Source organism: Psittacula echo (genome assembly GCF_963264785.1).
Source record: "Psittacula echo genome assembly, chromosome: 18".
Lineage (NCBI taxonomy): Eukaryota > Metazoa > Chordata > Aves > Psittaciformes > Psittacidae > Psittacula > Psittacula echo.
Window position 1 is genome coordinate 3,412,685 of NC_137754.1, and position 17,947 is coordinate 3,430,631.

Genomic DNA, 17,947 nt, shown 5'->3' on the forward strand with positions numbered 1-17,947 from the left:
TAGCAGTGGGTAATGATACAATGCTCATTACTCAACTGTTCCTCTGTTATTTGTTAGTGAATAGTTGTCACATCAAGACCCAGATTTTGAAGCTTCATCTGGGGCAAGAGAATTCAAAACAAGCCCTGGCTGATGATGCAGACAGTCTGTTATTAGCCAGAAGCAGTTGGAAAATACATTGAGTAACTAAGGATAATTGAGAGCTACATGTTTGAGAGGAAACAGCTTTTAACAGATTAAATCTATCAAAATAACAACAAACAGATGGGTTTCTTATGATGCTTCCATTTCTTTAACTTAGTAAATGATGAATTAAGGCAACATGTGAAATGTGGTTAGAACACACAGCAAGGGAATTTTGGAGAAAACACACTAAAATCTTAGCAAATAGGTTAGTTAAAAGGGAAAGAAAAAGAACAAACATGCACAGACAAAAACCCCAACAACCTCGTGATTATATGTAATTGCTTTATCCAGTTTATTATGTTCCCTTTTGAATGGGAGGAGAGAGAATTAGTCTTTGGGGGGGAAAAAAGGGTTTGGGTTTCCCTGAAGGAGGCTCACAATGGAAAGGAAAGGTGGGGAATAAAAGAGGGGATATCTATGAAATGGCTTTCTCTCTTTCTAGATGTACTTTTAGTTAAAGGTAAAAGCTAGAAATGCGTTAAGACTTAACACGTTGCTGGGTTAACATGGGCTGGATGTCTCACCAGGAAGATGATTTTACTGTAGTTGTACAGTGAAGTCAAGGCACTGGAGGTATGAAATATATTGCTGGAAAAGTCTTACATATACCTTTTATTTTAGAGAGTAGATCCTATAGTCCTCAGGATGCCTCAGCCCTCCTGAAAGTGTGTTAGCATCTCCAGTCAAAATGATCAATATACTGCATCTCTCCATGATGGGAAAAGGACATATTCCTTTCCTTAAAGCCCTCCTGACCCACCCCAGAGGCCATTAGACTTTGCAGGCACAAGTTTGTCACATACCTAAGCTTTGGGGGCAATCTGGTGGAAGAAGCATATGGAAGTGCAGCAATAGACATCTTCAAATGGCCACTGCAACTTCTGGAACAAAACTGTCCTCTGCCTCAGCCTGCTTTCTGCTCACCTTTGGGAACAGCATTTGCCCCCTTGCTGTAGAGTGTGCATGCATGTGGTATGATCCATCAAGCGAGGCTGGGTAAATGGTACCATGCTCTGCCAGTTGCTGCTTTTCTACTTTTATATTTTAAACCAAACGGTTACACTTTGAAGCATTTCTTATTAGGGAACCTCAACTTGTTGTTTCTGCTTAAAAGTGATAATCCCCCCTTAATACAAACCTCAAGTACCTATTTTAATGAAACCTTCAGATGAATATCAAAGAGCTATTTACTCGTATCTAATATTTTAATTAGATTATATTCTCAATTTAACCCATTAAACCCCCTTTGATGATCTCCATGTTTAGTGTTTAGCCCCAGATGCTGGAGGTAATGAATATTGGACCTTTGATTTAATGAGAACTTCTGCCTTTCCAGCCTGACTCCCTTTGTATCCCCCTTTTTTTATTTTCTGAGCTATAGAATTCAGTTAATTGAAGAAGTCTCTTATCACCACACATTAAGGAACCTGAATTAGCATCCCTTTTCTGATTAGAAAATGCAAGCAGACATTTTCTCTTTGATCTGAGGATTGAGTTGAAGTAGGCAACAGCCCCCTGAAAATGAGCTGATGGCCTTATTATTTGGCTGACATGCAGATGCATCCATGTGGTGCAAAATGCTTAATGTCTTAATTGATCACCTTCCTCCCTATCTGTCATCCTACTGCCTCTTAGAGCTCCCAGAAGTGAGGGTGGTCTTTCTGGGTGGGTGGTGTGTTCCATTTGGGGGGTTTTAACATACAATGAACTTTAAGGAAACATTCAAATACTAAACCCACGTTAGCTAGAAGTCACGTATATGATGCTGCATGGGGGGGGGGGGGGTATAGGTTTTTCCTATGAGCACAGATTGTGGTGATGTCACAAACCATTTGGAAAGGACCGTTTCAGTTTGGAGTTCCTTTCTTCCTCCCAGAAAAAAAAAAAAAAAAAAAAAAAAGGACATGATTTGCAGCATATGTGGAAAGAAAATCTTTTGATCTGCCTCAATATTAATGCAAATTTTCCCTGCACCTAACAGATATGGTGGCACAAAAAGCGACCATACAAGTAAATGATGAGCATCCATCTGCTTAAAAGCAAAGGCCAAAACTTAATGTCTTTCAAATTAGGAAGGCAAGGAATTTAAATAAGAAATAGGCCTTGAATTTTGCATTAAGTATTCGGGGAGAGATTGAGCTGGAGTAGGACCTGCCTGATGTAGTCCCACAGCTCCAGCTATCACAGTGTTACCGTGAGCACAGGCTGCCTTCACAGGGGCAGGAATTGTGTACACCACCCAATAGAAGTCAACATTTACTTTCCAGGCTATTTCTGCTGCCACTTCTTGATATTTTAGGTTCAGGAAGGATAGAAGCTGAAACCACCTTCACTTCTACTTAGGAGCAATGCTGCTGCAATGAAATCACCATCACATTTCTTTCTAAAGTAGCTGACGTTGGCTTCCCACCATCATCTCACAAAAGGTATGAACATCTGGCTTATCGGCTGCTGACTGACAGAAACATATTGGTTTATCAGTTAAAAACATTAACCATGTTCCATCATTACATCTCTAAGGACAAAGATGAGGATTGTAAACTAGACGAAATTATGTCTGACTCCTTCAGTCACTGAATCCTCCAAATAGGCATGAACAAGCTGTAATGTCCAAACAGCCAATGAGCCAAGCATTTGATCATTAGCATCAGGAATCAGTTCTACATTAAATTATAATAGCAGAAAGAATATGCCTTTTTAAATTATCATTATTTTGCATGTTGCCCAAAATCTTAGGTTTGTTGCCCTAACCTAAGTGCCCTTTGCATGAGAATAAGCAGGCATGTGAAGAAAGGACCAACCCTGGTGACTGCCTGTGCAGTGTGAGAAAGAGTTCTAGATGGACAAAACCACAGTGATGGGGAAAGGCAGTGAACTTCACTGGTGACAGCTGATGAGGGTGAGTTAGAGCAGCCTGCCTTACAGAAGAGCCTGCTCTGAATGAAGTGATGCTGAGCCCAAAACCTGGATAGAGCAGATGCTAAAGGAACACCCAGCAGCTCAGCAAGAGCTTTGCATAATCAGGAGTGCAGAGCGGGCAGCTGCAGGTAGCACCATGGGGCTAGTTTTCTGTGTGTCATAGGAGCACTGAAGGGTTTGTTCCAGCAGCCAGAGCAGATCCAACACACACTACACCAGAGAATAGCGAGTCTTTTCAGGAAAGCAATTGAGTGGTCAGCACTGCTTTCCAGTCCCGAGAAAGTCAGTGATGTTAAGGGCAGCAGACAGGAAAACACTCAAAATCAGAACAGAGAGCAAAGGTTCATAGAATTATTTTATGCACCATTTTGTGATTTTCTTTAATGAAATCAACAGTAAACATTAACCATTTGGGTGTTCAAATTAATTAGCAGGAAATAATTTCACTTGGAAAAAGAAAACATAAGAATTTTGATGAAAAATCAATACTTCAGTGGATTTCTTGAAAAATAGGAAATCCACCAAGATTTCCTATTTCCAGTAATTATTTCCTGCAAGCTATTTCAACTCAGCATTTCCTAAGCACACATAAATATAAGAGATCTAAACAATCTCCTGTACTCCTTCAGCTTCTTGGGGAAAGCAGGAGAAAGTCAGCACTTGTCACTGAATGAGCTGGGACTCGAGAATAAAACCACATTTCACTTATTCTAAAGGGAGGAGATGTCTCAGGTAGGGGCTGTTTCCTTCCACTATCTCCATCTCAGGGGGTTTTGCCCTTGCTTGCATCAAACTTTCTGGGATAAGCAGCCTGTTCCCAAAGCATTCTCCCATTAACCGCAAGGCTCGGTGCATACCACCGCAGTGTCCTTGCCTCGGGTTGCGTGGTTCACATTCTGTATGTATTTGTCACTGAGGTTGCTAGCCATCAGTGGCTTCCATTTCAAACATGATTGGAATCTTAAATGTTAGCCAAGGTGGCTGGACATACAGAGAGGGGAAAAGAGGGTGGATTTGATTTGATTTCGTTGACCTGCATAAATTCTTTGTGAAGGAGAAAGTTCCTGTAGCAGCAGGATGGAGGCAGCAGAATTGAACGTTATCTGAGTCATATTGTGACCCTTCTTCATAGTCCTGGCACATCCTGAGTGTGATAATGCTGGTGGCAGAAAGGGGAATGGGCTCTTTGTCACACCTCTGTGCCTCAGAGAAACCTCACTGATAAAGGGGTCCCATGAACCCTGCCTTGCCCAAGGGACTGAGGTGAGGATACCTGTGGGTTTTACCTGTCCTGACCTCATTCACTGTCATCTGCAGCACTGCCTGCATTGCGGCACTCTGTGCTGCAGACCTTGTTCCTGGACGTGCCTGCACCTGAATCCCAGGATCCTTCCCTCCTTGGGAACCACCATCAGACTATAAACATTATCAATGTGCAGATGCCCCAGGCCCTGCTACTGCAGAGGAGATGAGCACCGACTTTTGGGGTGTTTGGTGTGGTGGGACCTTCCTGGTTGCACAGCATTTGATCACACTCCTTGAGCAGTGCTGGGAGAGCAGAGCCTGGCAGTGCCCACAGGTTGACACCACTACTTTCTTTACATCCACTAGATGCCTTGCCAAAGAGCAGTGTAAATGCACAGAGGAGGGAAAAGTTGCTTTTGTGCATCTCTGCCGAAAAACTTCTCTCACTTCATCTTCTACTTTTTACTTTCTCCTGCCTTTTTCCTTGGAGTTCTTTCCAGCACAGAGCATTTTTACACACCTTTGCCTTTAGTAATAGAGAGAACAAGCAATTCTTTACAGACGTAAAAAGAAATCATACACACCAATGTAATGAAACAGGATTTTTAATCTCCCTTTTCATTCAGGTGCAATTGTTTTAGATTATTACATCTTTATACTTGCTCCTAATGTTCCCTTTCACTGAAATAAAGGGATTTCTCTAAATACCTTGCTGCCTAACCCTATTACCAAAGGACCCCAGCAGCAGAGCACTATCTGCCCTGAGATGGGTATCGATACCGTGCCATGAACAGCAGCTTGAGACATGGTCAGAAAGAAAACATCACTAAATATCATGTTAGAGCTTCTCTTTTATATCACTTTAAATAGCTCCTGATGAAACATGAGATCAGGAGGAGGCTGACAGAGCAAAATGAACCAAATACTTGTTGGGTAATTGAGTACGGATGCAGGTGAAGGATGGCATCGAATTGAAAGGGTTTCCATCACCTTCTGAGTAGGTGATGAGAGGAGGGGATAGACAGGAGAAGCATTTCCAGACAGCAATGTGAAATGTCCTGCTGCACCCTGCACTTAGCTCTTTAACATGCTCCAAACCACATCAAGGTTTTAGGTGGAAAAATTTGCCTTCTGAATTATCATTTCTAGGGAGATGGGTGGCGTTTTACAAAGTTTTATGATTAAAATGCTTGTTCTGGAAGTAATTATAAAGACCGTGTAAAAGATAAGCAGCCATTTGATGGGCAGACCGTTGGGTATCTGGTATTTTTCCCTCCCTAAGGTGTGATGTTTATTATTTCAAGGGTAAAAAGCATAAAGGGAAACCCACGAAAAGGAAGTAAACTTACACATGGCAATAATCTGTATTTATATATTAAACAGATTTTTTCCTCACAAAATCGCATATTTCATAATAAAAAAAAAAAAAAAGCAAGCACCGAAAGTGCCAATGACACCAAATTAGAAATAAAGATAGGAAAACAGGATTGAATAACCTAAGGAGAGACCGACACGCCACCGCGTTGCTGGTGCAGCAGGGGCTGCGCAGCCAACATCGGAGCAAGCACAGACTCTCCTCCAGGATTTTCCCGAGGAAAACCCCAGTTTTCCCGTTGGAAACGAGGAGCCTCCGCCTCGCTCCCAAACGAGCAGCTCGCCAGAGGGGGGAAAAATAAATAACATTTAAAATATCTTAATTTACCTGGAAATTAAAAGCATTTCCCTGGCAGGAAGATAAAGGCAAAGCGGCTGCTGCCAGACGGAGCTCAGGGAGGCGTTGGGGCAAACGCAGGCAGGGGGAAAACAGGAGCCAAACGCAGCTCTGGGGCATCTCTGGGAGGAAAAGAGGAGTATCCGGACGGTGATTCGCACCTGGAAGGCGGGAAGGAATCAGGCTGGAATCACCGGTGCAGGTGGTTCTCCAAGCGGCTCTCTTTTGCTAGCTGGGATTGCGTCTGCTCCGAGCAATCATCGAGTTATTCGTGGTGCTCCCCCTTTCCCCTCCCTATATCGGAATTAAACAAATGGTAGTTTCTGTTTTATCTGTTTCTTTGGAAGGCGTTTCTATAATTGTTTTCCTTTGTTTTTTGTTTTTGTTTTTGTTTTGAGGATGTGCGTGTCCTGGAAGCTCTGCCCGGGATAAATCCGGGATAAACCCGACCTGCCCGCCGCTCCCAGTAACCACAACACGCTGCCACGGGTGCACTTTTATTTCAAAACCGAGGAAAGTTCGGGGAACGGAGAGAAGTCCCATATCTCGTAGGGAAAAGGGGAAACTTAAAAGGGAACTCGCCTTATTCCGCTCTCCCTCATTAGACTTCTCGGGGTGATGCCGAGGGGCAGCCGACGGTATCGCGGAGCATCACTGCCTCCTTCCGCATCACCACCTCCTCCCCAAAACGTGATCCCCTCCCCTCTGGCACTGCTCAGGGCTGGGAGATAGGGGCAGTTTGCCGGGCCGGGGCAAAGCTGCCCCGGGCCCCTGCGCAACTAGAGGCGATGGGGACCGGCGCAGAGGTCCCCCTCCTCCAGGATGTCCACCTCGTCTTCGGGGTCCTGGAGCAAGAATGGGCCTGGAGGGCCCTTGCGGGGCTCGGTGCCGGCCGCCTCTGGCAGCTCGGGTTCGGGGGAGCTCTGCTCCCGGTTCTCCTCGCTTCCCGGGTGCTTGGGATCCTCCTGGGTTTTCCGCAGCTGCTTTTTGTGCTTCATCCGCCGGTTCTGGAACCACGTTTTCACCTGGGGAAAGTGCCACGAGGGGAAAAATAATAACGATAAATAGAAACAAGAAGGAAAAGGTGAGGATACTACATGGGACACGGGAAGGGGGCAGATGCCGGTCCCTCCGCCCGGTACCTGGGTCTCGGAGAGGCTGAGCGCCGTGGCCAGCTCCACCCGCTCGGGCGTGGAGAGGTACCGCTGAATCTCAAACCTCTTCTCCAAGCCGGAGAGCTGCGAGTCGGAGAAAACGGTGCGGGCTTTGCGGCGGCGGCAATGCTTCCCGGGCAGCTCGGCGTGAGCGTGGGGCTGGAAGAGGGCTGGCACCGGCATTCCTGGGGGAACACACGGCCGAGACCCGGGTGGGCTGCAGCTCCCGGAGCTGGGCTCTACCCCTGCCTCCCTTAGCTTTTAATGACTTTTTCGTTTATATCGTTTTTAAGGTCGTTTTACTGATTTAGGGGATTTTCTTGCACTAAAACCAAAGCTTTTTGCCCCTGCTGAGCCCTCCCCAAGCAAAGCAAACGCAGCCTGAGCAGTGCTGTCTTAAGCAGAGCTGGAGCGGTCAGCCCGGAGAGGGAAACCTTCACTCTCCTGGCAATCAAACCACAACGAAAAGAAAGTAGGAAAACAGACGGCAGCCCTGGAAAAGGCTGGGAGGAAAACGGTCCTCCCGGCTCCACCGCTGCGTAACTTCCCATCTCACTTGGGATGCCCAGTGAGAAACTTTGGAGGAGAGTTTCCTTCCTTCCTTTCAGAGCCCGGGGAAGAGTGGCAAAGCCCCCGGTTCCGGCCGGGCAGGAGGAGCCTCTCTCCCGGCCCCGGGATGCGGAGCCGGAGCAGCCCTAGCAGTGCTGCTGGAGGTGGAAAAATCAAAGCTCGGGCACTGTCTGGAGGGATAACGCAAGGAAAAAGACATGTTATCGGTCCGAAAATAAAAGTAATAAAAAGTAATAAATAGAATATAAAGGGAAAGAGAAGGAGACACTCGAGATATCGGGCAATGGGATGGATGGCAATCTGCAGCGCGGTCCGCAACTTTCCCTGATAAGGAAGCGGGGAACCGCAGTCCGGATCCAGGTGAAGGATGAGGAAAGATGCCCCGAGGGGCTTGTCCCGTCCGGGGCTGAGGCCTCCTTTCCCCACCCGAGTCCTCCCACCCCGGGTCCGTCTGGCCACAAACTCCGCAGGTTCCTCACCGCGAAGAGCTGCACTTACCCGAGGTGGTGAGGAAATAGGGGTGATGGTGATGCTCCGGCTTGTGCAGGGCAGGGTGCGGGTGAGGCGCCAGGAGCGTCGGGGTTGGCATCAGGGGGTACCCATAGTCCAAGAGGGGGACGCGAGAGGCCAAGGAGCCGGGGAAGTGCTCTGGGGGCACCTCCCGCAAGGGCTTGGGCTTGTGCAGCAAGATGTCCTCGATGAAGAAGGATGTGGGCCTGGGCGCGGAAACGGGGTGCACTGGCGAGGTGAAGTTGAGGTTCATTTCGGTTGTGATCCCCTTGGGCAGCAGGGAAGGGAGAGAGGCGGGCTGAGAAAGAGGGATGCAGGGGGCGAGGGAGCGGCGGGACCGGGGGTGATAAATAGAAATAATTATAATAACAATGAATAAAATTTTTTTTTTTTTAAAAAAAGGGAGAAAAAAATAAATAGCAATAATAATAATTAAAAATAAATATCCCCCCCCAGGCAGAAATGAAGGGAAGAGCTGGGGGATGCGAGGCGGGCGGGCTCGGGCTGGGCGGGGAGATGCGCGCCTTTGAGGCGCGGGAGAAAGGGGGATCTCCGGCGAACCAATCGCCATCGGCCGGGCGGGGGGAACGTGCCCGCCGGGCCACCCAAACCGCGCAGGGGGCGCCGAGCCGCTTGGGGTGGGGGGGCACGCAGCCTGCCCCCTGCGCACCGCACCTCAGCCCGGCAGCGCAGCGCAACCCACTCTCAGCCCCTGTGCGAGCGGCGGGGTCGGAGCTTTTCCCCAAACACAAGCGTTTTATCCTCTTTCTCTTGTAAAGACAAAAACTTGGGGGGGGGGGGGAAATGATAAATCACTGCACTTTGTTGAGCTGCCCCACTTGCCCCACTGCCACTCCTAACTTGTCCCTTGCACTTTGTCCCTTCCGCTCAAGTTATTACCCCGCTGGGGTTTTGTTCCCGTCCATTCCCCACTCAGTGTTGTGCTAACTCTCCTTTTCTGTTTGTCTTCTATTTTTCCGTCCCCCCCTCGTAATCTGTAACATTCATTTCCCTGGAGTCAATTTGCTAAAATGAGGGTGATACACCACATCATAGCAGAGATAATTTCGGTGCGCATCGCAGAAAATTGCTCTAATTATTGATGTTAAACTCAGGGAAATTAAAAGAAGGCGCTCCTCCTTCATCTCCCGATTTTAAGCTCTAATTTGTTGAAATCGAGTTGCCATCACAATTCCAATCACTACCGTTAATAGTAAAAGTGTTCTAATAGAGGCAGAATTCGCGCAACCCATGCTATTAGATAATTAAGAAAGATGTTAGAAAGGCAAGTGCTAATCCTTGGGCACATGGACAGCATTTCCATCTGATCCAGCAGGTAGAACAAATTAATTACCAGAATCAATTAGTCCTAAAAGTACAGTTCTCAGGGAAGTGTAAGCCATGTCTTCCATATGGATGAGCTGGTAAATGGCAAATAGATGGGGGGAAACCTTTAAAAGAATAGAAATGGCAATCGTCCGGCTTTAATGAAGGTGGAACTCGGCTTTTCCAGCGGTGCCGGCCGCTCCCGGCTCCACGTCTCACCGGGAGAAGCCACGGAGCCTTCATATAAACGCAGTGCGTGTTACAGCGGCTTTGGTTCCACGCGTGGATATACACATATATATGTATATATACACACATCCGTGGGTACAACCGAGGCAGGAGGGCTCCGGGAGGGACAGGGCTTGCTGCCTTTCCTTGTGTTGCCACAAAATTCCCTATTTTTCTCCAGGAAAACCCTAATGTTAAAGAAAGAACCCTAATGTTAAAAACCAATAACAAACCTGTTGCAGGATCCCATCCCAAGACTCCCATTGCAGCATCAGCCCGGGATTTTGGCCAAGGGGTTTAAAAATACAACAGGCTAACAACTTTCTCTGAGGAGCAAATGAGTAAAGCAAATGAATTAACAATGATGAACTGGGTCTAATGCCCAACTTGTTAATGGAGGGAGCACGGCCAGGGGCATGTAAGCTGCTTGACTGGCCATTTCATCAGCTGAGATTGCTTCTCCGGGGGGCCGGGGCTTTACTCATCACTGGGGTGTGTATATATATGTATTTAAAGGAGATCTGAAAGATTAAAGACATGTTACTTCAGCCAGATTGGGCTTTAGGACTCAGGCAAGAGCTTGCCTGCCTGAGAGCCACATCCAGAGGGGCTCCCACTGCAGTCCTCACACCCAGGGACTGTTTAAACTTCACATTTCATGACTGTGACAGGAAGCAGGCGCTGGGTGCTTCCCACCATCCACAGGCATTGTTACCATCTTTGCCCAACAAACCTCCCACCTATTTTTCCCCTTTTGGCCTTTTCTGACATAAAAGCACAGTGATGGGGATCCAGCAGTATAGATCTCACCCTGAGACCCTAAAACATTCTCAACCCTGGCTGCACCCAGTCCCAGGATAAGCCCTTTTTACTGGCTGGACAAACACATGCATACATAGGTACTTCTATGTAACAATTCCATTTGCTGCCAAATGCACGGATGAGTCAGGTCTTCAAATAAAACCTTTGTAGCCTCCTTTCAATGGAGCAGGCTCCCCCATTGAGGCGGTCCCACCGCTTATACCCAGATTTGGCAGAAACTTCCCCAAACTTAGGTAGAAGATGAGCTAAGGGTGGGAGAACAGGATGGACTGGGCTCAGTGCAAGGCAGGGAGAAGCAGCAGGTTTGGCTGCTTTACTCACTGTGTGTTTCCCTTCCCATGGACGGGGGAGCAGAATTACCCGTGGATGCTGCACTCTCGCATCCTCCCTCAAACACATTGTGGGACTGCATAACGTCTCAGCCTGGAACCTGAAACAGGGCTGCTGCAGAGGCACGTGCCTGTGAACCCAGGTAGCCACACTACAGTGGAGTTAGCTTGTTGTCCCTTCAATAATATACATTATTTCTAATGGCTGAAAGAGCTTTATACACTTTGCTGGTAGCATAACAGAGGCACACATAACCCCCCTATATGTATAGACACCCACCCCCTTTAATGATTTAATAACACACATAATACGCGTGTGCTTTGTTTACATAACCACCGGTTGTCATTACTTGCGCTAAAGATCATTCGAAGGTATTAAAGGAGAATTCTGCCCAGGAAACCAGAAATTTATTTGACTTAAAACCGAGGGGGTCATCTAAAAGGTTGGTGCAGCTCTGCTGATGTTAGAGGCTTTATTTCAGCGTGTTGCATTAAGGATAAATTTGGTGCGGCTTAAAAATACAAGCACTTGCCTTCCCGTGGCTCTTGAAGAGGTAAGCTAGCTTGGGAGCCCAGTCTTTTCATGCCTTTCAAGACAAATCCACTCAAAAAGGAAGGGTTAAATTAAAACCAGACAGCCTCGATATGATCAAAATGGGAGCCTGGCCGCAGGAAAGAGGTCTGAAGAGCTCAGTTTGAGTAGCCACACACATAACATAGAGAGAGGTCTTTTGAACACAAAGCATGGCTTAATGGAGAATGTTCCATGCATGATGCTTCAGGCAAAACCACTTCCTACCCCGAAGGAACAGGGTGCCTCTGCCCAGAGGGAAAAACACGCCTGTTTTTCACTGCAGCCCCTTCCCAACTTCCTATGCCTACATCTCCCATTTCTCCACAGGTCACCCAGTACCCTGCAAACTCATCATGGAAAATCATGGCTCCCAGAAGCAGGGATGCTGTGTTCATGATGACAGATTCTATAACCTCAGCTTAACTGACATAACATCAAGGCAGTGGTGGGAAGCCCCTTTGGGACTGAGGTCTGCACTAGAAGCCTTTACTGCCTTGCCACCAGCTCAACTTCAAGGAGGACTCAGTGGACGGGCTGCCTATTACAGCGCCTAGCAGTTTGTTTCAGGGTGGGCTGAGAGAAGGTGGAAGGGGAGTCAAAACTCAAAGAGGAGTTTACCTCCTAACCAAGGTTGATGGCAGCACCAGAAGATCCATCCAGATCTTCCAAGGCTCGTAACTCTGCCACCCCTTGGCTTTTGCTGCCAGGAATGGTAGCCTATGAACTGGTATTCTCCATCATTTGTAGCTGAGATGAAGAGAAGTCAGAACGGGGAACAGAGAAATAATCAGCCTGTTGATTGTATTCCAAGACTGGTTAAAAGCTGGGTCTGTGTTATTCTGACAGTCACTGAATCTACCACAAACATCACTGCAATTTCAGGGCTACAGTTCTAGGTAAAAAGCACAGGGGTAGATGGGAGTGCTGCTGATGCAAGGGAAGCACATTAAGAAGTGATTGACACAGGAAAGTACTTTTGAGGCTTGTATCATTACCAATAACAGCAAGAACGTCAGGGATAAAAACAGATATGGCATCAATGACAGGCAAAACAATATTTGAAGAGTAAGAGCTTAGACTGTAGATCCTTTGCACGGCTCCCAAACCCAGCTATCCATGCATGGGCTCAGGGGGTTCACTCCTAAATCCAGAATGTTATCTCTGTACTGAAATTTTGCCTCATTAGCTGATAATCCTGAGAATTTCTGAAGGCAGGGTGCTTGCAAAAAGAGAATGAATGTGTTACTATCTACAAGTTTGGTCTAAAGGCTTCCCCTAAGATAGAGACTCTTTTAAGACCTAGGATCTTTTTAGTTATCTAATGTATGTATGTTTCCAACTTAAGTGGGGTTATCTGTGCTGCTCCAAAACACAGCAAGATTATTCCTGCTTTCTTTCTGTTGAATGAGTCAGAAATGGGGAGGGAGGCTTAGAAGTTTCCCTGGGACCTGCTTTCAATTACTCTTCTCTTCATTTGGTTACATATCAATTCCCCCTCATCGTGTGACCAGCCCATGGGCCTTGCTTACTCCCTCGAGGCGAAGGTGATTATTTCACCCAAGACCATCTGTACTTTGGGATCTCTGCTAATCCTCTGCTCTCAGAAAAATCCATTCTTGCTGCCGCAGCCACTGCTTTGCTGCTGCCTTCTGCACTTTAATGCTGATTCGTTTCCTTTCATTCCAGCTGTGTTACAATCTGCACAACTCAACACTTTGATTCACTTTTTTGCTTTAATGACTCAGAACCTCCCTTGTTTCCCTAATTTCATGGCATACGAACCTTGTACATCCTTGTTTTTAACCTTCTGGGCAAGATAATCCCCGTCTCATCCATTCAACCTTTATTTTAGTCCCATTGTTTTCCTATCGTTCTTTGTCTTTTTCCTCTGATTATTTCTCATACTCTTTCTGTAGCTCCACGTTCCTCTTGAAAACCCCATATGCCTTTTCTACTTAGAGGAATACTTTGAATATAGTATTGGCAGAAAACAGAAGTAACTTGCACAAAAGCCAATGGCTCATACATATCTAAATGACGCAAGTACTTCGCTGCTTTTCAATCCCTTGCTTTACTTTCCAGCTTTAAAGTGTCTCATTTGGAGGCCTTAAAAGTAAAAACCACACAAACGATGCATTCCAAGGTCAGGGGAAGCTGTTATGACACCCAGTCTCACCCTCTGAATCACACAAATCAGAGTTTCAGCCAGTAACTCCTGTATTGAACTCAGAGAAAACATTGAACCTAGGGAGCCTGTGCAAAAAGAATACCAGTCTTCTAAGTCTTTAAATTATATTTGGAACATCACAATATGTACATAGGAAATACATGCTTATAAATAAGGTGAATGAGCCACTTTCTCCTATCTCTAGCAAGCTTCTCCATTCATCTGTATGTATATAATGACAGAAGATCTGTGATTATTTACAAACTCCACACTAAGCTGCTGTAAATATCATTCAGCCCTCAATTAAAAGGTCAGTTTCTACTAGAGTAGCTTTATAAACCACTCAGAACAAGTCTCAGCATCCTGCCTTATACGCAAATTGCTATATCGTCTTACACTGAGATTGAAGATGTACACAAATGCGTACACTCATCTCTCACTCCGTGTGTGTCACATGCATAGTGACAATCACAAAGTGATGCTGTCTTAGCTGATTATTTTGTTAAAAGAAGAGGAATCATTCTTTATTGAAAGATAATTAAACCTTTTTCTTTCATGTTTGCTCCAAACACAATTGCAAAACTAGTTGGACCTAGTTTACTAAAAGATAACCTTTTTGATGATCAAAGGAAGAGATTGGTTCCATTACTTGCATTAGTCAGAGTTGTCTGTGCTGTGGCCTTCAGAATAAAGGGAGAAATGTACTTTAGAAAGATCTGAGTAACACACTTTACTTGAAACATTTTTGTATTATATAGCTTCTTGACTGTTTCAGCTTACTCTGTATCTGTGCACTTTATTTTAAGCACTCCAGAAGTGGATGACAGGTCTGGGGGAAAGCAGATAGAAACCAGTCAACATCTCACAAATGCATCTTCAAATAATGCCTTAAAAGTGGAAATTACATTTTGAAATGGTATTTTGTACATTTCCAAGGATGACGTATTCAAATGGTGACCTGATGTAAGAGAATATTGTCCAATGTTAAAAACACTTCTTTGTCACATTTGTCAATGTTATTTTTAAATGGAAATGTTAAAATGTTCTGGCTCATCTGAAACAAGTAATTCAGGCAAATGCCTCATAATAAATTAGTAAGTTAATATTTGGATGATCATAGAATCCTAGAATGGTTTGGGTTGGAAGGGACCTTAAAGCTCATCCAGTTCCAACTGCCTGCCATGGGCAGGGATAGCTTCCACTAGAGCAGGTTGCTCCAGCCTCGCCTTGAACACTGCCAGGGATGGGGCAGCCACAGCTTCTCTGAGCAACTTCTGTGGTTTTACTACACTTCAAAAGATAAACTCAATTTATTTAGTTCTGCAATATTCGGTCCAGTCCAGCTATTCCTCACTCCTTCTGACATCTCATTCTAATGATTTCGTGCTAAAGGACCCTGAGGCTTGCACATCCCTTGCTAACTCTCCTCTTTCCCCTTACCATGGTAAGGTTGTAGCAGAGCAGCCCATTTCAGTCACATTGGTTGGATAACTAGCAGTCCCAAACATGCGCTTTCTCAAAACGTTTCATAAGGGACTTCATTATTGCAGTGTGAGGCTGGAGGGACCACACTGACCCCTCGCTCCCTAAAAACCCAGTTGCTTCTTTAGGGTCTGGTGTAGCAAGAGCACAGGAGTTAGCTCACGGGAGGATGCTATAGCGATTGGAACAGTTTCAGCAGCCGGGGAGAGAAATGCGACTGAAAAGCTGACCATGGGTTTTCATGCTGAAAGAAACAAGGGATCTCCTTCCAGCCATTCCCTGCTGTCAAAGTGCGGGCAGCTAACAGGCTCCCTCTTCAGTTACTGGAGAAAGAAAGAGAGGTTCCTCAGGGGGATAGGGGATGTATGGCCACGACCTATTCAAGGAATAGGACAGCACTATAGGATCATCTTTAATTAATTGTTAGAGTCTATCAGCGCTTCTAAGAGGAACAGTAACTTCCTGACAGATGTAACTGGGCTATGGGATCAGTTTTGCATCTTGTGTGCATGCTAAAGTGTTTTCTATATGGGCTAAATGCATTTTGGATGATAAAAAGACTTCTGTATGTCGAGCTTTCCAAGGACACCCCCCCCAGTTTGCAGATAAATCATTACATACAAAGTTTGGCATTTCTTTTAGGAGAAGCATGATGGAAAACTGCACAGACTGATTCTTTACTTATGGAGCACACAAGTTTGATTCTATTTTTCTCTGGATTCAGCTTCCTTTGAGATAATATCTTAATAAGGAGTTATGCAGCTTCCTAGTTCATAAATATATTATTTGCTTTCCAAAGCTGATGTTAGAAACGATCAATGCAATGTAATCACTAGGCTAACCAATGCAAAGAAAGGATTTGTTCAATGCCAAAATGTGCTTTAGTTTTCTTTTGACTTTAGGCAGGGGGGATCAAGACTTGGCATTCAACAGCCTACAGCCATCTTTGCAAATTAACTTGCCATTTGTTATTATAGATGGAAAATTAAACCTACAAGTCCAACAGGTCAAGAGCCATAAGCTTGAACAGAGGAAAACAGCAGAACGATTATGGGAAACAACATATCGTATAAAACAGCCTCAAAGCCGAGGGGCTGTTTTAGAATATCATAACCTTGAGCATCTTTCTCCCAGGGCCCTAGTAGGAGACGCGTGTGTGCACGCTGGTGTGTGTGCTCGTCTGTGCATTTCCTACCGAGATCAGTACTTGAGACTCCAAGTAAGTAAAAAAAGGAGAATTTTCCAGTTTGTATCCTCTGGCAAATGCAATTTCCCTCCCAACACACATTAAATTCATTTAGCCTAGTGCATTTTTAATAGACATTATTCATCTATTACCTTAATGAGCTTGTGGTGAAAGCATATTGCCTCCCAATTTTAACAAAAGCAGTCTAATATTGCTGCAGCTTTTTCCCCTTTTGCCTTCTAAGGCAGCAGCACGGAGGGGGGAAGAAAAAAAGCTATAGAGACAGATAAGGTTTTTATTCTGAGTCACAACACTACATTAAGAATAAAACCTTCCACTTAAACACTTAAATGAAAACATCGAGAAACTAATTTACCATTTGTAACCACATGATTTAAGTAGGAGCAGCTTTAATTTTCTTCCCATTTTCCTCATATTCAATGTGAGCCCACATTAGATTTCACTGGCTCAAATCGCAACACTTAAAGCCACTTTCATTTTCTTTTTGATTAAATAATTAAAATTCCTGTCACTGCCTGCACTTTACTAGCACACAAATTTTATGTGTAAAGATAAATACTCTTTTTTCTCCTTTCCCTGCTCGTAGGCTTTTTTCCCCTCTTTCCCCCCCCCCCTTTTTTTTCAGTTTAATCTTAAAAGCAGGCAAGGTTTAGTTTATTGATGGTTCCATAAAATGGATCAGTGCTCCATTCACCTATTTCGTGGAATTATACCGCTCCCATTAAGTGATTGTTTGGAGAAATTATGGAAAGCCATCTTCTCTAATTTAGCTGTCATCGTGGTAAGGTTATTGCCATCCAATCCTAAAAGGACAGGAAGCCCGGTTACTCGTGTGCTCTTCCCTCTCCCACACACACATCCATTAATGTCTGAAGCCTTGATTTTTATTGAAGTATTTGTTTCAATTAGGGTAACAAGTCTTATTAATGCTCCCTAATAAGTTACTCTGACAAAATTCAAGCCACTTCCCATCGTGGTGATGTGAAGGGCCTGGTCAATATGCAGCATCAATTGGCAGTGCCTATAATGAGCAGTGGATTCGAACACAGCTCCCAGCTCAATGGAGAAACACACAAGAGTCAAGAGTCACTTCTAGCACATCCTGCAGGGCTGCAGCAAAGCCCAGTTCCATTTCTTTCACTTTCCACCCTAAACTGTGGGAGAGAATTAGCACCTTTTAAAAGCCTCTAATGGATCCTACCTAGCAGTGGTCACGATGGTGGCAGCTTGCTGTCTTCATCCCATGTGGCCTTAGGCCATGAGGGTAGACAGTTGTCACATCCCCAGGGGACAAGGAGGTGCTCAAACAAGGCAGCTTCACAAGCATTGGGCTTCAGCATCATTTCTGGCTTAGGCATTGGAGCAAGCAACCCTGCATAAGCTTTGGTCTGAGTCCTCTGAAGGCTGGAGGGGTCTAACATGATTTACAAGGGTGTCTCTGCAGCAGTTAGAAATGAAGACAGAAATTAGAGTGCAAGTCTAAATCAAACCACGTTATAAGACTGGCAAAGATTAGG

The 17,947-nt window shown here is 45.2% G+C and overlaps 1 protein-coding gene across 1 annotated transcript; it reads right to left on the minus strand.

Moving 5' to 3' along the window:
- Positions 1 to 6,840: 6,840 nt before the first annotated feature.
- BSX (brain specific homeobox) lies at positions 6,841 to 8,548 on the minus strand (the record flags this gene model as incomplete). The annotated part of the gene is made up of 3 exons (XM_080631602.1): positions 6,841 to 7,086; positions 7,204 to 7,400; positions 8,284 to 8,548. 3 exons carry the CDS (start codon positions 8,546 to 8,548, stop codon positions 6,841 to 6,843), a joined length of 708 nt encoding a protein of 235 aa, XP_080487728.1.
- Positions 8,549 to 17,947: the final 9,399 nt, after the last annotated feature.